Source organism: Athene noctua, chromosome 4 (assembly GCF_965140245.1).
Source record: "Athene noctua chromosome 4, bAthNoc1.hap1.1, whole genome shotgun sequence".
Lineage (NCBI taxonomy): Eukaryota > Metazoa > Chordata > Aves > Strigiformes > Strigidae > Athene > Athene noctua.
The window spans coordinates 79,802,157-79,830,155 of record NC_134040.1 but is presented as its reverse complement, the minus strand read 5'-3'; the positions used below and the strand labels follow the sequence as shown (position 1 = coordinate 79,830,155).

General features: G+C 35.8%; 1 protein-coding gene across 6 annotated transcripts; it reads left to right on the top strand.

The window, feature by feature from the left end:
* Positions 1 to 3,112: 3,112 nt before the first annotated feature.
* Positions 3,113 to 26,615, top strand: PDLIM3 (PDZ and LIM domain 3). 6 transcript variants are annotated; one of them, XM_074905836.1, is made up of 8 exons: positions 3,113 to 3,345; positions 9,057 to 9,208; positions 10,869 to 10,953; positions 15,687 to 15,754; positions 19,017 to 19,280; positions 21,882 to 22,009; positions 24,153 to 24,264; positions 25,013 to 26,615. In XM_074905836.1, exons 1-8 carry the CDS (start codon positions 3,253 to 3,255, stop codon positions 25,200 to 25,202), a joined length of 1,092 nt encoding a protein of 363 aa, XP_074761937.1. In that variant the 5' UTR covers positions 3,113 to 3,252; the 3' UTR covers positions 25,203 to 26,615. The 6 variants fall into 6 exon arrangements, with proteins under 6 accessions (XP_074761937.1, XP_074761938.1, XP_074761941.1 ...); XM_074905837.1 differs by having other exon boundaries at positions 21,882 to 22,012; XM_074905840.1 differs by lacking the exon at positions 19,017 to 19,280 and having other exon boundaries at positions 21,882 to 22,012.
* The last annotated feature ends 1,384 nt before the right edge of the window (positions 26,616 to 27,999 follow it).

Sequence of the window (27,999 nt, the reverse complement as noted above, 5' to 3'; positions counted from 1 at the left end):
AATGTTACAGTTAGTCACACTACAAATCAAAAGATTATTTATGATTCTGAGGAGGCTACTTTATACATAGCACAGCCATTAAATTCAGAGGATGTATATTTGCAGGTGAGAAAAGTTGTAACATCAATGATCTTATAGTACAATGAAACGAAATTTATTAAACGTAATTGTTCCCTTATATGGAAGCTTCAATGGCACAAGAAAAAAAAAAAAAAAAAAAAGAAAAAAATGTCACACTGCTACATATTTACAAAAATCCATTTTCGTAGCTAGAACTATTATGAAAGCCAAAACGATGAGCAGAGAAAGCTCTAGCTAGGTATGTATTTTGAAATCTGTACTATCATTATCTTAGAGGACTCATCTTGCTCAGTTTCATATTGTTTCATCACAATGAATCTTTGATTTCAAGATTTGCCTATTTAGAAGCTGCTCAGTGTGTCTAGTAAAGCCTGTCCCAGGACAGTATTCTTACATGTAAGATGCCTTAAAACCTGAGAGATGAAAATAGCTTTTACTTCACTGACAGGAATATACCTTTATTAAATGGATAAAAGGCTCTAGCTTCAATCCAGCTCATCTGGTCATTTTGGTCTAGTATGTAAAATCAGAAGTGCTTTAGGGAGATAAAAATTTACAACATACTCTGTAAATGGGTGAAGGACTTTCTCAAAACAAGCCACTGAAAAGAAACTAGGACACAGCCTTACATCACAAATATCAATTAAGTATTGCCTTTCAAATATGGGTTTTGAGAATTTTTTTAAAAAGAGTGCTTAGATTTAAAGGTCAATCCATGATACATCAATAAAACAGGATCTAGCAATTGCTGTCTGAAACAGCAGCACCTTGGAGAGCAAGTCACCCTTCCAGTAAACCAGGCAGAACAAAAATCTTTGAAAAAGAAAATGCAAATTTAATATTAAAGAACTCTTTAAATTAATACATCTAATATGCTATGCATTCCCAGCTACAAATCAAAAGACATTACAGGATTCACTAGGAAAAGAGCTATTAAAAAGGGTACCAAAACAGTTATCAGAGGAGAATAGGTAAGAAACCGAAGTACTAAGTGATAAGTTCTGTGCTTGAACACCCAATGTAATCCAGCAGGAGGAACTGCATAGAGCATCAATATATTGAAGGCATATACTGAATCAACCTCAAAACATGTCAGAACGTATCAGAGTATATACACTACTCACAAACACTGAGAGTATTGTTTTTCCTCAGCTTCAAAACATACAACATATTTGAGCTACCAAGATTGAGATACCTCGGACCTAAACACCTGCCTCGCCTTACTTCTTTAAATGTGCCTATCTTCCTTCACATCCCTCATGTAAGTTGTTCCCCCACAAAATCATGACAACTGTCATACTGCAAGCTCTTTATGATACAGATATGTTTTCTGATAGTTTACTTGAAAGAGTTACTACTATTTATTTTATTCCAATCAGGGTGTGAAATACAAATGACAGAGAAGGTGTTTGAAATATTCTGGATAAGAACAGAAATACAAAAACCCATGATGAACAATATCTATTACCAAGCCATGAGTAAAGGACAAACAGAAGAAAAAAAAATATTCTGAGGCTCACCTTCATAGCGCTAAAAACAACCCCACACCTAACGCAACAAAAACCATCCAAACACCACCAAAATGCAGAATATCTTACTGAGAAGGACTTTATATAGACAGTATCAGCAGACACAGATAGGGACATTCAATGTCAGAGTAAGAGCTGGAAGCCCAGTTTATATTGAAATCTACAGATAAACAAATTACCCATATCAGAAATTATATGAATCTGCATTTTATTCTTCCATCTTGCTTAACTGCTCTTTTTTGTCCATCAGAGACTCTAAGCAGGCTATAGCTAGGGAGAAAGGAAAGCGCACGGAGTGAACACAAGTGGGTAAATCCTCTGACATAAGGAACAAAACCAAAGCAAACCAACAAAAGAAACAACAACAAAAAAAACCCACCACACAAAATACAACCAGAAAAAACACAAAACACATAAAAATACCAACAAGAAACTTTCCTCAAAAGTAGAAAACTTATGTCTACTATTATTACACTAAAATATATATCCTTATCAGTTTTTATTCTTTCCAAGCTCTTGATGACTTGCTGTTGAGTCATTTAGGGGGACGAGGAAAAAAAATAAAAAAAACACACAGCTCACTGTGTGATGAGAGCTGTAGATGCTGTCCTACTCTCCTAGAATAGGCCAAAGTTTGGGCAAAGAGATGCTTAAAGAACATTACCCATGCACATATTAACTTTGCTAATATCACATATAAAAAGAAATCTGCAACACAATGAAAAGAGAGTGTTTGAACATGTACACCATCACTGAAAATTTCACCACCTCTTTTTGAACAAAATATGAGATATGGAATTCAGAAGGAAGCTGATCAAGCTGACTCAAGAAAGCCAGAAGGAATGTATTTATTCAGCAACACCAAAACCCAACAGAAGGTATCTGCAACTACCTTAAAAAAAAAAAAAAAAAAAATCTAAGATTTCTACAATGAGAATAGACATCAGCAGCTAATACTGCATTTCTCTTCTTCAGTATGAGAAATATGCATGACATCAGTCCAGATTTTTCAAGCCATTAGAGCTGGTGCATGCCATGGTCTCAAGCAACTGTAACTCAAAAAACTCAGCTGAGGGGCTGGAAGGACTTTTTAGTGCAATAAACTATTACATTACAAATAAGACAAGATGTAAAATAGGAGCTTGAGGGGGAAATCTCCTTATCAGTATTTCTGTTTATGTGAAACAGAATCGTGTACAAAGACAGAGCACTGCATTGCATAGTTGAAACAAGCGCCAGCAATGCAATCAGCATGATATCAAATGAGCAACAGGGTTGCTTTAAGAAACCAGAAGGACACTGCATCCTGAAGCTTACGGATTGTCAGGCTGAGGGGACGCAGAAGCAGCAGATAAAGCTGAAGTATTTGTTGTAAACTTTCCAGCATTCAGTCTTTATTTGTCCAAGTTTGATACTCCCCTCTGTGGGTGGAGAAGCCGAGGGACTGGCTGACGTCACCCAAAGAGTGGGGATAAAGCACAGTGCCCGCAGCTGTGGGACGAGTTAAACTTCCTAAGAGGTATATAAGGTCGACTGCCCTGTTCAGCAGGTGCTCTACTGACAGCACCCTTCCTCCTACAGCTTGGCTCCACACACAGACCTAAGGAACAAAGAACAATAACCAACAAAAAAACTATCCACAATGCCACAAAATGTTATTCTCCAAGGACCGGCACCCTGGGGATTCAGGCTCTCAGGAGGAATAGATTTTAATCAACCCTTAATCATAACCAGGGTATGTATTCTTTCCAATTTCTTTCTATTTATTACATCTATTAGTTGTTGCAGATTTTTGCCTGTTACTTTTTTCGAGTTCAGAGATACAGACAAATCTGTGAGTAGATTATCAAGTAGCTGCTAGTTCTGGGGAAGAGCCAGCTGAATGCTAACAGTTTGTACAAAGCTTTGTGAGACATATTTTTGGGACTGCTTTCCCAGTCTAAGAGATTTTCTACTGCATTTCTACTTTTATGCCTCAAAAACTTAATTCAAGTGCTTTGGTGGCAGAAAAACTCTGGCATGATTTCCCCAGGCATTCAGATGAGAAAATAAGTTTTGAGCCTACTAAAGACAAGACCCCACTCTTATCACTTTCACAACTAGCCTCTGTGATCACTGGGGGAGAAGACAGCTTGGCAGCAGCTCCTCATGTCTGGAAGTTTGTGCTTTGCAAACTCCATGCCAACTTTACAAGATTAATCTGACTCATTTAGTTAAATCAAGTTCTGATTATTGCCAGCAAAGGCAACAGCACCTGTTTTTACATATGCAAAGTTTTTCACTTTCATCGGTGTTAAATCAGTGAATTATTATAAAGCTATCCAGTCCTGAATATGAAGGAGATGAGGTTTTCTGCCATATTTAGAAACAATTTACTTTACCTCCTTAAAGGGCAAGAATCCAAGCGTTAATTTTTTCATGGATTTTGAGCTATTAATTACAATTTATTTATGAAAACAGTTACTCGATGAATGGAGCATATAAAACACTGTCAGCTGCCCTGAATCTACAGACAGATCTACTCAAAAGACAGGATATGTATTTTGATAACTGGTATATTTTCAAAATTGTGTTCAATGCACATCAGACTGGATTTAGCTCTCGCTATATTTCTGCTGCTTTTCAGAACATCAGTGTGTTCCATAAGCCTCCAAATCACCAATGCTTTTTTTTTTTTTAAAAGCCCTGCACTATGACTCAATATATACACTGTGCCTGGCATTAAATAAACATCGAGAGCCTTGAAGGATGGATCCCATTGGTGATGCCTTGCAGTAAATATGCTTCTAGACAAGAAAAGTGGAAGGACCAACCTTCCATGTATTATACTAGTAAAAAAAATAATCACTTATTCCCATTTATCTAAGCATAAAAGACTTTAAACAGAAGTAAACCAGAATGCTATTATTTGACTGTGTGTAGCTTCATAACAAATACTCACAGGACACAGCAAAGCCTTTGGAGAAATAGAAGATAAAAACATTGAATTAAAAAAAAATATCTCTGTATGTTTAGGGCCTTCATTGCCTTTTATGGGCCTCCAAAAGAAAAATAGTTTCCATTATCTCTAATGAAAAATATTTTAGTGGTGTCTGGTTTGTATTTTCTTTGTGTTTAGATTAAGTGCAATGAAGTTTAAAACTGTAATAACAAAGCATGTTACTATAAACGTAACTTTCTAAAGAATAAATTATTTTGAGATCAACTCATACCTACCAAATGCCTCAAAAGGCATAAGCCATTGATTTCTAGCATATTACAGAAATATTCAAAATCACATTTCAAGTAAAACTATGAAATAACATTTATATGGAAAAATTACATGTTTAAGTCTGCTTAACTCAAATTCAAGAATATTAATGGTAGATTTGTTTAAAATTTAATATTTTTGTTGCTGTAGCATACATTTAGAAGAGTCCCTAAATAAATATTCATGTAGTAGCCCATAAGAAGTAGTAAATATTTCACAAGATCCATATGCCTTCCTTTTTGGGGCCTAGGTGTTCCTTTTGTTAAAGATATCACTGGCAGATGATTCACATTTGGTTTAACTGTCAAGAAAAAATATTAGCCATTAAAACAATAAAAAATATTTTTAAACACATTTTGAATGAAACAACTGGACAGGTGTTAAGTGTGGTTGGCTATCGTCCTTGTTCAACAAGAGAAAGCCTTTACCAGGACTTGTCAAGAGAGACGGACAACATAAGAGATCATCATCCACCTGTCAAAAGAACAGATGTCATCTCAAAAACCCATTTGCAATTTGTTCTGTTGTTTTGACTGTTTCAAGCAAATGCAAAAACCACAGATCATGATCACTGGGAGACTAGGAAGAACAGGAGGGGACTAAAAATAGACATTCAGTTTCTATTAGGGTCAGAAACAATGAATTAACTAGAAATAATGAAAACATTTCTTGAAATCCTTGGAACTTTACATAGATGCAAAGAGATTACATCCATGAAACTAGTCAAAACCCTAGTCTTAATGAAACTCAATTTCAGTTTATTCTGACTAAAAGATAGCATTTTGTGTTATTTAGAGGAATGCTATCCTATAATTTAAGTCATATTGAATAAAGCATTATGGGAACAATTGAAACTGTAGAGGTTGGAGGGAATGGCAAAATTTTCAGATTTAAATTCTATTTTAATATAAACCTTTACAGATCACAATGCAGGTATTTATATTAACTCAGTTTTATATTTAGCCACTCTGTCTGCAGACATTCATAATTCTGTAAGAAAATGCAGAGCCCTAAATATTTATGAAGGTGTGCCATGGTAAGCTTCACAAGTCTATTAACAGATACAAAGAGGTTTTCAGAGTTTCACAGAAGACATTGCCCCTCACATGGTTAAATAGTTATCTAGCCTCTGATATCATATGAATGCTTAATACATATCCTTGTACTTATCCAAATGTGAGATACCTAGGATATAGGAGCAACAGGTGTGCCAGAGACATGTCCTGAATAGCAAGGCAAGAATTTTCCAAAAGCATCAGTAGAATTTACCTTACAAAGACAGCGTGAGCAAGCAACAAACACCACAGTCATAATACAATTCTAAGTGTTCATAATACACACTTAATGCATCACTAATAAGCTCCTTAAGAAACAGTATCACTTACATTATTGAGGTACCCACAATATCAATATTATACCCATGATATGGTGTAATCTTGCCACACACAACCTGGTCCCTTTCTATAAAATGTAATCTGCAGTATTTTTGTCTGCCCCCCTTCCCCATAAGAAACAGTTAAGATTCCCCCCCTGAAATATTGAGAAAAGATAAGAGCTGGCAGCTGGCCATATTCATCCTACCCCATCCTAGCAGCAGATCTCTTTCCATCAAACCCAGCAAGAGCACACAAGGAAAAGGATAATAGATAGGCAGGTAACTCTGCACCCCAGAAGGCCTGTGTAAGTAGAGCTCAGCACCCCCATCAAGGTATTAAGGCCCAACAGACACATCCCAGAAGGCTGGCAATAATCAATTCACCTAAGGAATAGGAAGTAGAGACTCCTGGCCCTTTCCCTCCTTGCTCCCACCTAACAATGGTAACACCGTTCAAGTGGTATCACTGCAGCTGGTGACAATATGCTAAGAAAATCTAAGGGATTGTGCATTATTACCAGCAACACAGAGTGCGTTAGGTCCTACTGGCAACACAGCTGCAAGGGAAGGTACCATGCTAGGCAGATATGCTACTTTATAAGGCAGGATCATGATCTCAGTACCTTGCTGCAGTATACCACAGATACAGCAGATGATTTGTTGTGACATACAAAAAGCATAATCCACCAAGTAACTTATATAAGGATTATTTAAACAGGCTCTTGAGAGGGAACCCATTTTGGTTATTAGACCATTAACAGTCACACTCAAACAGTAGGAATTCTGCTGCAGTTTGTCATTTCATCCATGTCCACAACATGAAGTCAGTAGCCATTCCAGGTTAAAGGAAGAAGCACGATCATAACTCTACCCTGTCTTATTACAGTAACTTAAGTGGTCTCAGTGTTGTTCATTTACACTTACAGCTGGTGAAGTCTGAGAAGCAGTTTTGGAGATTTCAGACTTAGAATTTATGAGCAACTTTCTCAATTCATATTCAGATTATTCAGCCACCTTAACACCTTGTTAAACACACAACACACGAGCCTACACTTTTGGAGGGCAAGGGGGTTAAAGCCTCCAGCTGGCCACAAGTACTCATTTGGAAAGTTCATAATAGCACATGCATTGCAATTTGTTACAGCAAAATCAAAAATAAGTTTACATGCTGAAATGCAGGAAAAAAAAAAAAAAAAAAAAAGCCCAGAAAACAAACTCTGAGCATTCAGACACACCTAACAGAGATGGACACCTGGAAAGAGGAGAGAAAAACCCTATTAGGCTAATTTTTGCCATTGTTTCAATACCAACACAGTGCAACACATATCAAAAAGAGTATTTCTGTTTAGCTTTTATGCTGACAATGCTGTCACCTTCAGAGGCAACAAGTCTGCCAGGTTCACTGTAGCTGGGGTGCAGAATATACTGGAGGTATACCAGGCAGCTTACTCCCTCCCTCTGCTGGGAAACACCAAAATTGAAAAACATTTCCATAGCATGTTTTCCAGTCCTCCATAACACTTAATTACCTGTAGTAATTGAGATAGCTCTTGGTTTGGCTGTAGCAGAAGCCACGGTTAGAAAAAAATCTCTCCAATAGGGTTTTTTTTTACTTCATATTTGGCACAGATCAGAGAACTGCTCTTGTAAGTAAGACTATATTGACGTTTTTGTCCTTCACACTGGGATTTATTTACTTCAGAATAAGAAGTGTTTTTCTAGATGAATCAACCTGTCCCCTTTGTCCTGCTGTTCCAGAAGACCTGAATCCCAGAAGTTTATGTGCTACATCCATCAATTTCATGTAGCTGTCTTGATTATCAAAGGTCACCTAAAACAGCAATACACACCTAAGGGACCTAAATCTCACTTAGTGACCGAAGATCTGTTCAAATGGTATAGTGGTATGAGAAGTCATCTGTTTGCAGATAAAGGCCTGCCATTCTAAAATAAGCTTTAGTAGCATCTAAGGTCATGGCCTCTCTACGATAGTTACTTTAAAAGTGAATTATGTTGCATTTCAATTATTTTAACCATGATGTAGAAGATTGTCAACAAGACCAAAAAAAAAGCAAGCATAGAAAGATAAGCTTAGGGCTATTTCTATGAATGTCACTGACAGCGGTACATTTCCATGAGGTATGAATTGCACCACAGAGATCGCCTTGAAGGATCAGGACCACTATTATTCAAATGCAACGGGTCTTAAAGCTAAGCACTTTAAGGAGTTCAAGGTCTGGATTGGACATGAATAAAAAGAAAAATGTCATTTCAGGATTATTAGCATATTTCTGATTAGTTAGCAATACAGCATGAGAGGCCAGGCTAGCAGAAAACACACTAACTATTGTGTTTGTCCTTAAATGTGGTAAAACCACAAGTGGCTTTCTATATTATGCAGTCAATGGCACATCATCCACATGAACATTAGGTAGCACAATTTCTTAACAGTTCTATTTTTCTGATATTGTCTGGAGTTGTAAGGGGAAAACTTAACTGTTTTTTTTTTTAAGCAAATGACACAATGGCTGTTGAGATACAATATTCAAAGACAAGTTACAGTAACTACAGAAATCAGAGTGGAAACTGTTTAATGCAGAATTGTGAAGATAGTGTCAAATTAGATGGAAATTATGATGAATAAAGCATTTATTACAGAGGCTCTGGCAGAATTAAGTACTCATTTTTGTAAGCAATCATATAGTTGTTTACAGGCCCTCTCCCCAACCTAATAGGAAATATGGAAGCATGGTGAAGTTTATTCTCTCTATCAGTTTTGGGGTATGCATGGCGCTTAAGCAGTTAAATTTTCATTTTTCAGATTACACCTGGAAGTAAGGCTTCAGCTGCCAACCTGTGCCCTGGTGATGTTATTATAGCTATTGATGGTCTAAGCACAGAGAACATGACACATAATGATGCCCAGGAGAGAATTAAAGCAGCTACACATCAGCTTTCTTTGAAAATAGAGAGGTATGTGTACATGTCTGCTTACTTCTGAAAGAAGAAGCTACCCAATCAACTGATTACACAGTACAACTATTATATAGTGTAACTATTTTAAATAAAGAATTTCACAAAACCTTTAAAATTATAAGCACCCGGACTTATCTCACCAACTCCAGATCAGGCAAGACTCCCCAGAACACATCTTCATGGACACAAGAATAATATCTCAATAAATGTGGTGTAGCCTGAGGGAAGCTGTGAACCATACAATCTATTGCCTCGGCTGACTCCACAAGTTTCGTGTTTGCTGTTAGTAAACAAACAGTTCTTCATATTTTTGGGAAATAATAAAACGCTCAGCTAGCTATCACTTGTTCAATTATCTGTCTTCTCTAACGCTCCCTCAACCACAGGTGCTTATCATTGCCTCTGTCCCAGTCACAGACAAAGCTGCTAACCTATCCTCCTAGTGAAAGAAAGCAACAGCGTGTCAGATTTTCCTAAGGGGTGATAAAGGAGGGGGTTTACCTCTTTGGTAACAATGTATTAAGCCAAATACAGGATTCTCAAAGCAATGTTAAAAACAAAACAAGACTAAAAAAAACCTTCTTTTACCTAAAATGCATGAGTCCAGAAGCTTTTTCGTGTTCATTTTTCTCAACTAAAGCAAGCAAGAAAAACAACCTGCATCTTCACATCTCCTAACTGAGTTTGCTCAGCCTTTAATCAGGATCACCTAGTGCGCTCTCTCAGCTGTCTCCAGGAATCAGACAGCTCTGATTTATCTGAGGCCCTCAAGGAGGCACAGCACTTTCTTACAGCTGACCACAATATTTCTTTCTAAATACAGAAGGTAGGGGTTGTTTTTTTAAAGGAGCATTGTCTAATTACTAGAGCACACACCACGGTTAGAAATTCCTACAGTTAATTCTAGGTTCTGTTACAGATTGACATATGCCATTTAGCAATTAGGAAGCAATTTTCAAAATACGATAAGAGTAACTGTGCCTATGAAATATGTGCATGTTTTTAAATGCTAAATATTTGTATTTAGATAACTACTAGATAAATATTTAACACTAATATTACACTATTTTAAAATTAGCTCCCAATTTTTACTCTGTCAATGAAAACAGAGTTGTAACAGATATTTGCCTGCTTAAGAGACTGAAAGATTCATCTCTGCAACTTCTATTTACAATTGCACATATACTTTGCATACCTAGATTGCACTTTTCTAACATTGAAAAGCAGGCTTTGCATGGATATTGTGGTCATAAAAAGAGAAATTTATGTTGTTCTGGTTTAGGATTATTAGTAGTATTTTCACTTGTGCAAAATACTCTGAGGACCCAACATGCATTCTATCAACCATTAAAAAAACAACAGTTTAGTCGGCTCAGGTCAGAAAGGCACTAATTTCCATTTCCCTTTGCATTTAGTAACTACTAACAAATTATTTCCCGTTATTCATAGTATACATAATTTTTATAAAAGTAAATACACTTTTTATATATTGTTTACATATAGTACATATCATATATTGTTGAAGTATCTTTCCATCAAAACATTAAAACAAACATAGAACAAACAGCAAATTTTCAAGCTGCATTACATTTTACAGGGACACATACAACTCTGTAAGAATTCGAGTTACTTAAATTCTGCCTTTCTTTCTTTCTAGGACAGGAACTAAATTATGGTCCCCTCAAGTTTCAGAAGATGGCAAAGCGCATCCCTTCAAGATAAATTTGGAAGCTGAACCACAGGTATGAATTGTTAAAAGTTACTTAACCATATCCATGCACCTTTATACACTCTAAATGATCTCCCTTGTGGTCATTAAAATTCTTTGCATAGCACTTCATCCATTATCTGTCAGTTTAAGCTGGCCATCATAATTATGATATCTATCCAAATCATTTTATCTGAATGGATGTTTTTGATTATTCAGCTATAACTGAAACAAAACATTAACAAGTTACAACACATCCTCATTTTTCTTTAAAACTGTAGTATCACCATAGTTTTATTATGGAAAGAAAGTATCTCCCTTCACTCTGATATGGTTTAAGCTGCTTTAACTCTTTTAGAGGTTCTTCATAATACGAGGAGGTTCTTCAATCAGGAATAAATGTCAAGTAAGAAGCAATGCACTCATCACATCACAAAAGTAATTTTGATGTAACAGAGAGGTCCATTAATGCTGGATCTCTTTACTTCCATACAATTTTACAGTACAGCACAGAACTGAAAGTTACAAATCTGTACAAAACCCACACACTGATCAATAAGCAAACCATTCACTAATTCTGACCAGCAAAGTCTTGATCCTTGTATATGACCAAAGCAAATCCAATCAATTGAAATCCTCCTCTATCTTCAAACTCACACCCAGTCCCTTGTGCAAAGCTATGAGCCAAAGTTTCGGTATTGTTAATAGTTAATCAGCTAGCTACTATCTACAATTACTGCTTTATTCCTTTATTTATTTATTCCTCTTTAACCTACATGAACATTTGCTGTTCTCTCAAGACAGGGGAGGGAAAAGCATTCTGTTGATCCTGGAAGGCCAAGATCAAAGCAACTATGTCAAAGTATTTATTCTGTGCTAACCTAGAAAAAATGTAAATGTAGATTCCATTTCAGTAAACCCTACACAATAAATACTTCCACCAATTCTGTTTTCATGGACATACTCCCAAACATGAATATGGCATTTCAGTGTTCCAGTTCTCTCTCCTCTTTCCAATCTAAAAACTTGCATTAAGCAAAATTCATCAGAAATAACATAGCCTCTTCAGTGGTAGGACATAGTATAGTGAAGAAGCAAAAAACTATTTTAAATGAATATTTTTGTGGAATAGCTAGCATACACATAAAATAAATAGCAATGGAACAAAATCACTAAAAAAGCTGTCAAGAAAACCATGTAGGCATGTACGACAGGGGAGCAATCCCTTCGCATGAAAGCTACATTCCTAAAAAGGATAGCTACTTAGAAATAAATCACAGTATTTCACAAAGTGCTATTTGGCAGACTATTGAAAAGCAGTGTCCTTTGGGCAATCAGGAAAACCGTTTCTTCTAGATTAAATAGTCAGACTCTTCATTTTAGTATGTCTATTTTTTTCCTTCCTAGGAAAATCAAGAGCACCAAGTATATTTAATAAATAGTAGGCCCCAGAAGGTAGCAATGCTTGTAAACTAATATGTTTAAACCACTCTAGGGATGATTTACATTTTAGACTAAATTCTTTCATCCAAGAACATCCATCACTCTGATCCCCCTATGAAAAAAATATAGCCTTTTTTTCTCCAATTGCTGAAATTTTAAGTTAAAATTTACTTCATATTTTCACAACACAGGAGACCCACCAGTAGTGAAAACAGTACAACATCAAAGTTTCTTTAACCTCATGAATTTTTGGCCATGAAAGACATTATACATTCCTAGGAGAAATAAATATACTCTACACATAGATAAGCATAAAAATCTAAAAAACCCCCAGCCCGCTATTCTAAAAAGTAAGTTTATAGTCTATTACCATTTCTAATCAAGTTTTGAAATAGTATAATTGTGCTAGTCTAGTTGTGAGGACCTATCCCCTTTTCCACAACAGCATTCAGAGACAATTTCAGTTACATGATACCTCCAAAATGTAAACATCTGTGTGCTGTCATAGCAATTATCCCCAAGGAATGCTATCATACGGTCCGTGTTGGATGCATTTCTGCAGACTCTGGGGGCTACATTCTTTCTATACCTGATACCTATATCAATGCAAAATGTAGTTAGCCCTGCAGAAAAGACACCAGTCAGCTGGAAAAAAAATAAGAAATTAAATACTGTAATAATTGTATATTCCTAATTAGAAATTTCAACAATCTCCAGTTCTCATTTAGCTTTTGAACTGAAGGATGACTTTTCACAGATTCAATGAGATCAAATAAACACAAGAGCTGGACTATTTTTACTGCTGTATGTTCTGTCACTGACATTTTATATGAATAGATAAGTTAAAAAGAAAACAGAATTTAACTAACTGCAAATACTTGTTTCACAACTGTTACATTGTAAACATGCTTTATGGTGCCATGTGTCTTCTGTGATGTCTATTTGTAAACAAGAAATAAAAAAGGGGATGAAATTGCAATGTTCACAGTTGGTTTTGTTTGTTTTGTATCATACATGGATTTAAATCGAATTTAAATACTTTGGCATTAATATCTTTCATTAAGGAGACATGAACCTCATTATCCTAAACACTAGTAGATTATTTCCATTTACTAATACATTTTGTTAACTGCAACCCGGTTCTGTTAGACAGAAACAAGGAAAGTAAAATCTTTGTGCTCATTTATCTGATTGCTGCTTTCAGTAGCCTCTTCTAGTGCAATGCTGCTAAACATTTTCATTTAATAAAACTGCTTTTTACTGTTTGCATTTTCTGGTTGCATGTTCTATATATCCATGACTTTTCTTTAGATCTGTTCCTAAATATATTTCTGAATCTGTTGTTTTAAATTAAAACAAAGGGCCAATTCACATTCAGGTTTTCATAATTTTTATAAATTATTCACTGAAACTTTGAACAGAGACTTGATACTGTCTGAGAAAGGAAATAATGCTCTGAGGAATGCCTAAAAATCTACAGATGTCAAAAATGTGTCCATGCTTATCTAATCTGCTCTTATTATCTTGATTTATTCTGTGGATTTGAATATTCAAATATCTATTTTGGTGTTTGGTATTAGATTGTATTTTTTCTAAGCGGAAATTTTTCTAGCATTCTTAAAGGCTAAGGTAATCTTAAATGGCATTTCTGAATCAAAAACCCGCTTTGAGTTTTATTTAGCAGAACTAGGAGACTAGTTTGTACAGCTTGCAAGACGTAAGTGACAGACCACAATTACACCTGAATCATTTTAAAGATGAAGATATTGGGTGTGTCACCATTAAAAATATGTGATAGCAAATACCAGACAGTGTAACCTATACACAGTGATTAAGCCAAAACCTCCCGTACCTAAGATACAAGCTTCAACAGTTTGAAATAAATCCAATTCAGCAGTACCAGAACTTAGACCGTCTATAGGTCATATGATACAGTGGGATAGCAACATAAATACAGATATGGTTTATAGTACTGTAGGTGTATTTCTAGTACCCCAACACACTCAGAAACAAAGCCAAGCCAGAGAACTGGCAAAGATTTCTATGAAAATTTCCAAATTACCCATTCCTGGGTTTTACTTATTTATGATGATTTCACATTATCTTTCAATTATACAGCATCACAATTTTTGACACACAGGTATGCTTTGAAGTACGGAAAAGTTCAGAAGGATGTCCTCAATCTGATGTACATTTAAGACTATTTCAGTTAAAGTGAGTGTTAAAAATTTTGTGTTTTCTAGGCAAGATATTTACAATAAAATCTTTATACTTTAGGAGTCACTCCATCAGTATGTGACAAAAATGCAGAAGGCAGAGATTATTACTTAAGCAAAGCAATTAAGCTAACTATACATGAGGTATTTCTAAAAGAAGGTAAACAGAGAAAAATCCAGAGAACAATACAATACAGATCACTATAATATTCATCTCTCCCATTTCTTCTTGAAGTCGTATGCTATTCACAAACATGGAGTGCCTTCTGCTTGCCCTGAGGCAGGAAAATAACAGTCTCTGAATGTGTATGGCTTAAGTAGCATATAGAAAGTTCATGGAAAAATATAGTACGCTTGCACCAGTTAAAAAAATAACAAAGTCACAAAAGTAAAAAAATGCAGAGATTAACAATACTGATATTGTCAGTTTTACTCATTACTAGCTTTGGTGTGCATTGTAGCTTTGTGTATTTTGTCTGCCTATCATGTACAGGAATTCAAGCCTATTGGTACAGCTCACAACAGAAGGGCCCAGCCTTTTGTTGCAGCAGCAAATATTGATGACAAAAGACAGGTAGTGAGCTCCTCCTATAATTCTCCAATTGGGCTGTATTCATCTGGCAATATTCAAGACGCGCTTCATGGACAACTGAGGGGTCTCATTCCTAACTCATCGCAAAAGTGAGTACTGGTATTTACTTATAATACATGATCATTATCTGTTCTGTTTTCAATTTAAAAGTCCAGCTCTTGCTGTTTTTTCTGATAATCAGGAGTTTATTGATTATCCAAAAAAAATGGTGATAAGTGAAGCAATTTTTTTCAACACAGAAAACTATCCATTCAACTCCGCAGTAGCAACGCTGCTGGTAGCTAAAATTTTCCCTCTATGTTGAGCTGCAACACTACCTACCATCCTTCTCTCATAACTGCACTTTACTCTGAATGTTTCTGAACACTAAAGTGATAGTACTTTGAGTACCGGGAATGTACAACCTAAACACAGTTACTTCATGGTTAGAATTTTAGAACTTTGTTAGCTACTTTTTATCTAGAAATAAGCATTTGTAGGCCAAAGAAAGTTATTTTAACCCTCTTTTCTTTACAGGATATGAACTACTTTGAACACAAGCATAATATTCGGCCCAAACCTTTCATAGTCTCAGGCCGAAGCAGGTTATAAACTCGGAGTGCTGTGTTGGATTTGGATGCATGGTGTTATTTTTTTAATGGATACTCACCATTCATATTAATAAAGCATACTGATGCATTTGAAATTTACTTATAGTAGCATATAGCTTAACACTGAAATTTAAAAAAATGAAAAAAAAAAAAAAAAAAATTGTTGACTTGCAGAGATCGGGCTTGAAATTCAAATTTCAATTTCCAAAAGAAAGCAGGTCCACACTCCCATCTCAGTTATAAGATTCTGAAGTAACCATATTCATGAACCTGATTCAGTTTATACTACAGCACCAAGTATTGTATACTTAAAAATCTACGGCACTCTGAAATTCTTCTGTCCAAATGCAAATATATGTAATTTGCTAACTTGCTAAATTAAGGACAGCTAGTTATATAAGCTACATCTAGGCCATTCAGAGATTTTGTTTGTTTTTCAGCAGACCTCTATCCAGAAGGCATGCTAATGCAGAGCTAAAATAGAACTATCTGATGCCACAGACATGTAAAGCTCTAAAATGCAGAAAAGCTTATATATTTACATCTACCATTTTAGTGTAATATTCCTCTATCATAACTGGGGATGAAATGCCTCACTATTATTTATATTATTAAATACATAGGGGAAAAAAATGCAAACTCTGTGGCTAAAAATGCAAGGAAGCTCAAAAGCACCTGAGTGATGAAATACATTGTGATGCTCCCCTTATCTTTTCTAGCAGTAGCAGTTTTCACCAGTGGACTTACAGTGTTCTGAACGTTTAAAATGCCTGCATTTCAATTATACCAATTTAAGTCTGACAACCAACCAGAATAACAGGATGGTAATTGATTCCTGTGTACAAAGGACATTCTCATATGGATTATCAGTTTTATGAGATGTGTTAAATTTTTCAACTACCTGAGTGATAAAGAGGAGACTGTAGAAGATGGATAGAGTCCCATCCTTCTGTGAACAAGAACTACCAATGTAGAACACCGCCACAACGGAGGAAAGGTGCCCATCTCTCCTTGCAGTTTGATGTTGATCCGGGAGAAAAGACAAAACAGTCCTTAGCAAACATGCACGGCCTTTAACTGTGGGCAGCACTTACATATAGTGCCTACACTAACCTTTGGACCACCAGGTACCATTTCCAGGTTACTAATCAGATTTATGGAGATTCAAATGAGTATATCAAGAGCCTAATCTCCTAATTCAGAAACCTCTATTACACAGTATTTTCCATTAAAATATTGAAGTAAATGGCCATTTTTCAGCATGTCAGGTGGGGAAAAAACCTGCAAAAATAAACCTAGCAGTGATACAACAAGTTTCAGAACTTCAGTTGGGCAAGGTCTGTCAAGTGTTCTAGCGCTGGAGAAATTTTTATTTACAAACTGCAGCGTCTCTGACACAGGGTGTTACATCTACAAAACTGTGATTGTCACACTGTTTGTCTGCTACTTTGTCATCAGTTTGGCTCAATATACATCCTCTGTTAAACACATCAAAACCCAAACTACCACCTTGACTGTAAATATCCCTTTGGGACAGACAGCTGACACTCCACAGGACTTTCACTAAAAGAGGAGCCAATTCCAGACTGTGGGTTTGAGCTACCAGATTGGACATTAGCCACAATTTGGGACTTTACTCTGGCAAAACTAACTGGAAATTATACTTAATATATCATTATGTTTTATTTATACTTTCCTTAGAATTTATTCTGCTTTAACATTACTTTGGCTGCTCATAGCAAAAGCTGTGCTTTTTCTAGCCTTTTCCTGCTACGTTCCATTTACTAACACTATCAAAACTGACAAAACTTATTCTACTGCAGGATCTAAAGGTGGTCTTGATTATTCCAAAAGAAAAGACTGTGAATTTATAAGTTGTCCTTGTGTGAATTTTTTGGCTGGTTCCTGCTAAGCAGTGATGCAGAACTGTACTTTTGCCTTAAGGCTTGACTACTGTTTCTGAAATTAGCATTCTTTTGATATGTCTTTGATGGTAGAATATATATTTCCCTTTACATTTTTGAGAAAGTGGTCCTACACAAATTTCCCTCTGAATCAAAGGGAGAATTCTGAGCCATCTTCTCCACCCAAAATTAGCTACTGGGCAGAGCACTGTACTATCAAACTGGGAAACAGAGTATTCTCCCAGGTTTACAGAGAAACATTCCGCTTAGAAGGAACTAACCACAACCCTGATATGCAGGTCGAAGGAAAGATATCAAGTATTTATCATCTCATAGCTCCAAATATCACATCAATGGTAACCAACGACTGTGGAAAGCCTTGTTATGGGCTGTTACACAGGAACAGCAAAGAAATATCCCATAACAAAGAAAACCTCTGAGGGGTATGGAGAAAAGACTGGAGTCAAACTGTTGTCCAGTAACTATTTCAGTAATGTCAAGCAACATGAATATTTCTAAAAAACTGTACATCTTTTTGCTTATATATAAATTATATGTAAAATCTACAAAACAGCAGTAAAATTAAGTCTCTGAATACATATCTATTGTTCTTGTGAAGGACCACTTTATGTTCTACTGGAAACACTGTAATTTAGAAATGCAAAAGTATGCCTGGCTGTTTTTGTATCTTTTCTTCTTTAAAATGTTCAACAGATACTAATATATATATATATATATATATATATATATGTTGTTAAACTAATTTTAAAAGATTAATAAATATTTTACTGTAGAATTTAAGGAAATCTAGGAAATGTCACATTCATTATTTTACACTATAGTAGGCTCTTCAACTGTGGACTGAGATGGTTGTGAGGTACAGGACTGGAATGATGTGTCAAAGATTCCAGTAGTGCAATTATTTATTCTGTCACTGACATGGACAACTCACATAACCTTGGTATGCTACCCTTTTGTAGACATTAAGAATTACAGGCAATTTTAGGGAGGCTTAAATAATCCTCAATAAAATCTAGTTTTAAAAATGTAAAGTAATATTATGTTCTATATTATTCAATCTATCAAAGAAATTTTACTATCTTTAAAGAAAATGCATGCCAGAATGTTAAAGACTGCTTTATAACTGGCATTGATATTTTCTACAGGAAAATACTTTTCAATGAATGCACATACTTTTGCTTTTCTCTACTTTCTATACTTTTGCTTTTCTGTATCTGTTCTATTTACACTTTTCAGCGCTGTTAACATCACTATATTCCTGTACTTTTGTCTTTATTCTCTATAATCCAATACGCATTGCACACTCTTCTGTAATCTGGCTATTAACACAGTGGATGCAGCACTCCTTCGGGGATTGACTGTGGCAGTGGACGTAGTACCCCCTCTTCGATTAGCACGGTTAGCTCTATCTGCCCTACTGAGCTGAAAGCAGTGTCTAAGATGGCCCCTAACATTCCCTTGGAAATGGAGCTTCCTGGTGTCAAGATTGTACATGCTCAGTTTAACACACCTATGCAGTTGTACTCAGATGACAATATCATGGAAACACTGCAAGGACAAGTTTCTACAGCTCTGGGGGAAACACCCATAATAAGGTAATTAGAGCAGTATCTTTAATATTTATGAATATACAAATTCAGAATATACCAAAAATCATGAGCTTTGTTAATATCACAGTTTCTATGAAAATGGGTAAAAGGGTTAGAGAGAACCTAAGTCATTTAATGCCATTCAATATTTTCATTAAAGTATTAGTAATTTATTATTTTTACCCAAAGTATTAAAGGAGTCCTTCAGAACTTACAAATAAATATTTCATAGGAAATAATCTTCTATTTGTAGATAATAAAAAAAACCTGATGATACTACCTGGACTATTAGCTGACTGACCACTCCAAGATTGATTCCCTCCAAAATTCAGAACTATTTATTATCATAACTATTTAATAATCATTTAATTACTTATTCTTAATAAAATACTATTATTAACTCAAATTTATTTCAACTGTTGAAATTCAGGTTATGAAGCTCAGGAAATCTTGTAGATGTTCATAATGTTCTAGATATTTAACTCCAGTTCAGGACAACTCATTCAGTACGACTAGCTCTTTTCCAAAAAGAGCCAGAACTGATTTGTAGGCCTACAAATCCATCTCTGACTTATGAATTCTATCCATTGCAATGACTGAAAGTCAGGTAGGAATCTTGTGTATCTGGATAGCAATGACGATTATACAATGAAAAGTTTTAAAGCATTTTTTTCAAGGGACAGTTTGTCATTCACGTTGCTTTATCTTTTGCATAATATTCACTTGTTTTTCTGTTTTACAACAGTACTTATTTCATAATATGTATGGTGTAAATTAAAGCTAATTACTAATATTTTAAATAAGTAATAATCACTGGCACCAATGAGCCTTCTTCAGCACCTTGAAGACTTGGGCTATTACTAACCATAGAAATCATATTTATATAGAAGTATTAAGTTCACCCTATCTGATGAAACCAAAACCATAGTTCATTAAGCATTTGCAGAGTGATGTTACTCTACTGCATGAATATTTATCCTTAATCACAACAATTGGAGAGCAATAAAAGAAAAATTTGCTTTTTCTTTATTCTGAAATCATGGATTAAGCCCAGAGTAATCAGATTTCACAAATGCCTGGGGCATTCCCAGTTTGAGAACTGACTCTCTACACAGGTTTGAAATGTCTCTCTTGTTGTGGGATTGGTTTTCCCTATGTATGTAATTAGAAACATTATCTCACGCTTTTCTGTCTGGTTTCTTTTGCCTTCTGTATGTAATTGTATTATCACTTGTTTGATGTTTAGAAATATTTTAGTAAAAAGGAATCAAGGATTTAATTAGCCATTGGTGAGAACTGTAAAAACTCAGCTCCTTCTATTCGTTAAAAGCTTGTGACAAGAGAAGAAAGTGGTAGTTTCTTCACCAGCTTAAAGATGGCTCAGAGAAATCTGAAGATGCAAGCAATTAACATAAGCAAGAGGAGTCACTGCCCAACTGCTGCTGCTCTCACTGTGCCATCTGACAGCTTAGATGCTACCACAGGAAAAAAACAAAACCAAAAACGAAACATATGAAGCACAACCCAGTCTAATTCCTTGTGGAATTAGTTGCATATTTCCAGTGGAAAGTTACCTAAGGTTTAACAGAGAGTAGGAGGCCAGTTGTAACAGGAAATATGAACTGGACATTTATGTGTATCTCAGTGAAATAACAGACTTAATCAAAGTAAATTTGAACCTTTCTAATTAGTCCCAGTAGTGGTTTGAAATGTATAAATGCCACACATTCAGCCTAACTCCTTAGCAGTGCATATAGTTACCTACTCTTCCTCTCAACTATTACTTAGGATGTTAGTTATCATGATCAGTTTAAAACATTCATCACAGAAATATTCTCAGCAAAATCTTCAGCTCACATGTCATTGGAAATTCAATCATCAACAGTTATTTGGACAATAATTTACTTTACATTTTTATCATAAAAATGGCGTTATGAAAAGTAAAGCGTATCTCATTCTAATTAAATTAAGAAATGGAATTTCCATTCATTAGTATTCACTTTTCAATGCTTCTTACTATGCAATACCTACTGCAATCTTTTTTGTCATCTCTGTAAGTTAGATAATTAACGATTATCTTAGCCAAATAATCACTATAATAACCAATGATTGAGCCAACCTAGAAAAGGAAGAACACCTTCACATCATGATACTCTCCGAAAAGATTTGTTTGCTTAGATTTTGGCTGATCTTATGTACCGATATGAGCTGTGATTTTAACATTCTTCAGGCCAGCTGCTGTGAAAACAGAACTTCCGGATACCATACCAAAGAACACCTGGTAAAACAGCAGTTGATTACAGGAATGCAACTGCTTTGAGGTTAAACACAGGTAATGGCCTATTTCCAAATGCCATTAGAGACAGAACAGTAATTATGGAAATTCTTTCATGAGTTTGCAGATTTATTTTTGTAAAAATTACACCGATTATTTTTTTCAGCACTTTTTAGATCAAGAGGAGGCTATATAAAGCAATGCTACCTGGAAGTAGTTGCAGAAACACACTGTCTTTATGTTTGTTTCCTGTATCATATGCTATGCCTGGTAGAGCAATTGTTTTGAAGTTTGTTAAACTACTTTACCTGCTCTTCTTCCCTGTGATACAGTGACCCATCTCCCAACGCAGTGCCTCAGTCTGACGTGTACAAGATGCTGCATGCCAACCAGGAGGAGCCCAGTCAACCTCGCCAGTCTGGCTCCTTTAAGGTGCTCCAGAATTTAGTCTCCGAGGAAGGTGGTTAATCATATTCTATCTGTTCAAAGCATTTTAAAATGTTTGTGGGAAGGGGGAATCTGAGAAGAAAATATAATATATCAGAACTAAAGAATTTCTGAAAGCCCAAGTCATTCTAAATTTTATAGATAGCACACCAGCCTCCTAGCATTTTTCCCCTTGCTTTTATACTGAGAAATCTCCTGTTTGAATAAAATGGGGGTGTTAATTACATTTTTCAGAATCTCTTCTCAGATTTTAAGATTGTTAATGTACAAAGTTGAGTTTAACTGAATGATAAAAAGTTTTATGCAAGAGAACTTTTGGGACAAGCTGCACATACTTATAACACCAAGAAAGAGAACACTCTCTTCCACGTCCAGGAAAACAGAAATTTAAACCAATTGCTAAAATAAGTTTCATTCAGCCCCTCTTCACTCTAAATAAAAATTGAAGAGGACTATAATTTACCGTCATATTTCCTTCAAATGAAGAAGTTCTGATAATAACATTATAAAGGATGCAAGTTTGTTATATTTACAGTATGTGTAAAAAATAAAATATAACAAAAATTAACCCAAAGGTAAATATTAAAAAATTTTAATTTTTATATCTCAGTATTTACCAGAGAAGGGATAAATACATCTGGCAATATATATCATTGTGGGATTTTTCTTGGTATTTTCCTATATTTTGCTGTAATTCTCATTTCATATCATGTCATTAATCTTTTTGAATTTGTCATATGGTTAGTTATATAAATAAGAAGCTTTCTAACAATAGGTCTTGACTATGTTATGTTGCTTTGTTAAAGTCAACTCCTCTGCTCCCTCCTGCTTTACCCAAGACCTACTATCAGAAAATTAAATGATGTCTATGAGACAGAGAGCACTATATATAACCACTTTTGTACTTGCTTTTTGGCTACAACTACACAATATTTTTCCTGATTCCAAAGAGGTAGAATCTGGCCCACTAAACTCACATAGAGAAATTTCATTGTTTGTTGATGTGAGGGAAAGCCTGTAAATACATCCAGAAGTGTATTTACAGGAAAAGTATGGATGGATGGACGGTCCCAGAGAGTGGTGGTCAGTGGAGTTAAATCCAGCTGGCAGCCAGTCACAAGTGATGTTCCTCAGGGCTTGGTGTTGGGACCATTTCTGTTTAACAACTTTATCGATGATCTTGATAAGGACACAGAGTGTATCATCAGTAAGTTCGCAGGTGACACCAAGTTAAGCGGGAGTGTAGATCTACATGAGGATAGGGAGGCTCTACAGAGAGACTTGGATAGATTGGATCCGTGGGCCAGTGTTAACGGGATGAGCTTCAGCAAGGCCAAGTGCCAGGTCCTGCACTTGGGCCACAACAGCCCCATGCATGGCTACAGGCCTGGGGAGGTGTGGCTGGAGCTGTCTGGGAGAGACGGATCTGGGGGTTCTCACTGACAAGGAGCTGAACATGAGCCGGCAGTGTGCCCAGGTGGCCACGAAAGCCAACGGCATCCTGGCTTGTATGAGAAATAGTGTGACCAGCAGAAGTAGGGAGGGGATAGTCCCCCTGTGCTCTGCACTGGTGAGCCCACACCCGGAGTATTGTGTCCAGTTTTGGGCACCTCAATACGAGAGAGATATTGAGGTGCTGGAGCGAGGGCAGAGGAGGGCAACGAGGCTGGTGAAGGGCCTGGAGAGTAAATCCTGTGAGGAGTGATTGAAGGAGCTGGGAGTGTTTAGTTTGAGGAGGAGAAGGCTGAGGGGAGACCTCCTCACTCTGTACAACTACCTGAAAGGACATTGTAGAGAGGTTGGTGCTGGTCTCTTCTCACAGGTAATTAGTGACAAAACAAGAGGGAACGGCTTTAAACTGCAATGGGGGAGGTTCAGACTGGATATTAGGAAAAAAAATTTCCCAGAAAGAGTGGTCGGACAGTGGAATAGGCTGCCCAGGGAGGTGGTGGAGTTACATCCCTGGATGTGTTTAAGGGTCGTTTGGATGAGATGTTGGGGGATATGGTGTAGGGGAGAACTTTGTAGAGTAGGGCTGATGGTTGGACTCGATCCCAAGGGTCTTTTCCAACCTGAATGATTCTGTGATTTTCTATTTAACTGCATCAGATGCTTTTATATTAGCCTGCACATAACAGGATTGTTTTGATTCTCAGATGGACGCCCCATGGGTACAAGAAGTGTGAAAGCACCTGTAACAAAGATACCTACTGCTGTGCCTGGTGTCCAGAAAGTGCCACTGTGTGACAAGTGTGGGAATGGGATTATGTAAGTTGTTTCTTCTTGGTTGTAGAAATCTCTAGTACACATCCTCAAACACCACTGCAGACTACAGGAATGCTTTCCAAATGATGATCTTGGTTTCCATCTGTACTAGTAGAAAAATGCTTCCAGAGAACAAAGATGTAAAAATATATTGTTCTAAATCCCGTCAAGGCTTTCACTAAGATTTCTTAGGACCATCTGCAAGTCAATCTTTAACATATAATGAAGCCATAATGAAGCCAGCAGTTACCTGTGCTGCATTGTCTCAGGCTGTGAATTCTCAAGTTTCTTGGTAGTTTAAGGCATCCTTCTCCCAACCCAGTGGGAGTATCCAGAAAGCTCTCTGGGCCTGTGTTAAAACTACAAGATTTCTATGTGAATGACATCACTAACTTCAGCAAAGAACACAGATAATGATAATCTCAGAGAACACAGTCACTGAGGAAAACAATTGGTTTTTAAAGTCATTGTGTCACCATTTTGATAGGTTAGACTGTACTTTCTGTGTTGTAACCAAACTATTTCTTCAAACTCTACTTTTCCAATAAACTACTGAATTATGTGATCAACTCTACGACATTTTATGCCACTTAGTTTCCAACCTTAAGATAATAAAGTAGCTGGCAAACAAACCAGATTAACAGCCTGAAAGCCTTAAGATCTAGAATTTATTTTGTGTCATATTGTAGTTTCTTCTCACTTTAAATTCATATGAATTAATTGGGGTTTTCTTTTCATTTTTTCCATATAGAGGAACAGTGGTGAAGGCACGTGATAAATATCGGCACCCAGAATGTTTTGTGTGCTCTGACTGCAATCTCAACCTGAAACAAAAAGGCTACTTCTTTGTGGAGGGCCAACTATACTGTGAAGCTCATGCACGAGCTCGCATGAGGCCACCAGAAGGCTATGAAGCAGTTACCGTTTACCCAAAATGTTAGTCTTACATTAACACACAAATATATGCATGCACACAAAAAGCCATTAACAGCTTAGAACTGCAGTACAAGTGTCAGGACTTCTGCCTGATCCCAAAGTAGAAGCTTTTAAACATTTTCTTGTGGGATTCTTGGGAAGTGGAAGTCCCTATTAGCCAGCAGTAGTATATTATACCAGTAAAATTCTGCTAAAATATTATCTTCGAAGATGCCAACATAACTCAATGAAGTATAAACTAAAACAGCTGTACTGGAATAAAAAAAGTGAGACAGCCAAGGTATTACATGATTACTACAGTATATATGTAAGTGCTGTAATCAAGACATTATTTTTAACCTAAATTAAGTATCTATGCAAACACCAAAGCCATCCAAGTGATACAGGCCAGGCCCTAACAAGTGGAGAAACTTGACAGATCATTAGAAAAGCAGCTATTTTACATGGATAGTACAAAATAAGCAGTTGTTCATGTCTGCTTCTACCATCTATTATTCAAGTACCATTAATGTATGCCAAAAACAGATTTTGCTTATTTTGCTTTGAATTTGGGGTTATATTGACTCAATTTTCTGATGCAGCAACTGTGATAAGGGATAAATATCAATTCATACAATAAAATGGCTAGTCTAATAAAGACTTTAGTAAGAAGTAAAACAGAAGTTCTACATTGTTTTAGTGATTTGCAGTGACATCAGCTTTCACATCACTTAGTAGAAAATTGTTCTGAGGCACGTACACATATACATTGTTTTTTGGGAAAAACAAACCAAACAACTCTAATAGGAACTCACTGTAAATTTAGAATGAAGGTAAATTTAAAACCTTTCTGCAGAGAATGGTACTGGTTTTTGCATCTCCATCTTTCAATTTCCATAATAGAAACAATAGGGAAATATCATCATAATGTCTTTATTGGTGGTAAATTATAACTTGGACAACTTTAAAAATAAATGTTAATTATAATAAGCAAAGGAAAGATCTTTTATAAAAAGCCTGGTGAAGTCCTAAGGAAAAAAAAAAAAAAAAAAGGCTGAATGAATAAAGTTTTAAAACAATTTCTGAAACTTTTATGAGCTACATTGCTTTCAGGTAGGTGCCAGCTACATATATACACCTGACTGACAAACTGAACCTTAGAATTTTCAAAAAATATCAGCACAAATCAGAAATTATTTATTGGGGTATTTTGAATCCACTTTAAAGTAGAAAAATCTACAAAATTTTATATCAAGCTTAAAAGACTAGTAGCAACTCAGTAGCAAATATCTTACATACTTTCTCCATTCTACAATATAAGAAGCTTAAAATGTAAGAAGAATATGGAATCAAAGTAAGAAGCTGTACATACTTTAAATTTATTTTAAAAATTCAGATGCATCCCAAAGCTTGAAATAAAATGTCCACATATTCAAAGACTTTTAAAAATGTCTTAAAGTATTATTTCAGAGTTTAAATGTTATTAAAATGTGTGTGTCACTGCATTTATAATTTATGTATGCATATCAAAAGCAGACATAAAAAAAGTGTTGCACCCTTTCAAAGATTAGTTCCTGAATTATTTTTGGGCACAAAATGTAATTCTGGTCCTCATGGAGGCTATCTGTAGCATTTATGTTTTTCCACTGATAAAGCCCATAAAATAGATCTGAAAATCCTTTTGAAAATGAGAGTGCACATAATGTCTATTTTTACAAACCTAAAATGTCATCTGTGGTTTAAAATATTTGCTTAATGTTCATTTATTTGTGGGGTAACTGAAGGTAAAAATAAATCTACTACATATGATAATTATTTTGTATTTCTTTTCAACTGGTCTGAAAAACGACAAAATGTGAGTGTCAAGTGACTTGACAATAATGGAAGTTTGGCATTTTCAGCCTGTCAGAGGAGTATCCTTTGGATTTATCAAACCACTGGCAAGAACGAAACACAATTTTTGTATTAGGTCTTTTGAGTACTTTTTGAGTACTTCTAGTTAACCATAATTAGCTTTCTAAAACTAAATGAGATCATGTGCTTTCAAAACTGAAGATCCAAAACTGCTCTCTCTTTAACAGACCAAACTTACCAACTGTAAATGTGGGAAAACTTGGAAATGTAGTTACAGGAAGTGTTAGGTTAAAAGAAAGTCATAGAACATGACCTGATGCCAAAACTCTGGGGAAAATTCAGTGGTATTGCATCATCACATGATGCTATTTTGAGACGTTTGAGGTTGGACATGATTTTGACAGCATCAGAAGGTAAGCCTATCCAGTTGCAAGCACCGACCTATGTGAAAACCTTTACTCCAATATAACATAAAGGAAACAAATATTTTCAGTTAATGCAGATTCTAAAATCCTTGATCCTCATAGAGGAGAAAAATAGGAAATTTCATCCTACAGTCACTTTAGTCTTGGGGAACTGAATATAGAGATTTAAATGTGATAGAAACATATAGAAATTCTCTCTATTGCATGCTCAAGGCTGAATTCTTTATGTCAGCAGAGTGTCAGTGGTCCCCAGCACAAATCCTTTACGAAGTGTCCAGCTAAAGAACTATCCACTTTATCTCTGGCTTAAGAATGGCATAGCCAGTAAATCATAATAGCTTAATGCTACTATGCCTCTCAGCTCTGACAAGACTTTTATATATATATATATATATATATATATATAAAAAAAAAAAGCTGAAGAGGGTCATGACATTTATTTTTAGATGGAGAGAACGATGGGAAGTGTGACTTCACATGCTTGTTACCTTGAGTCTTCAGATGCTGATCAACAGGTGTGACAAGGTTTCCTCAGCTATGCTAC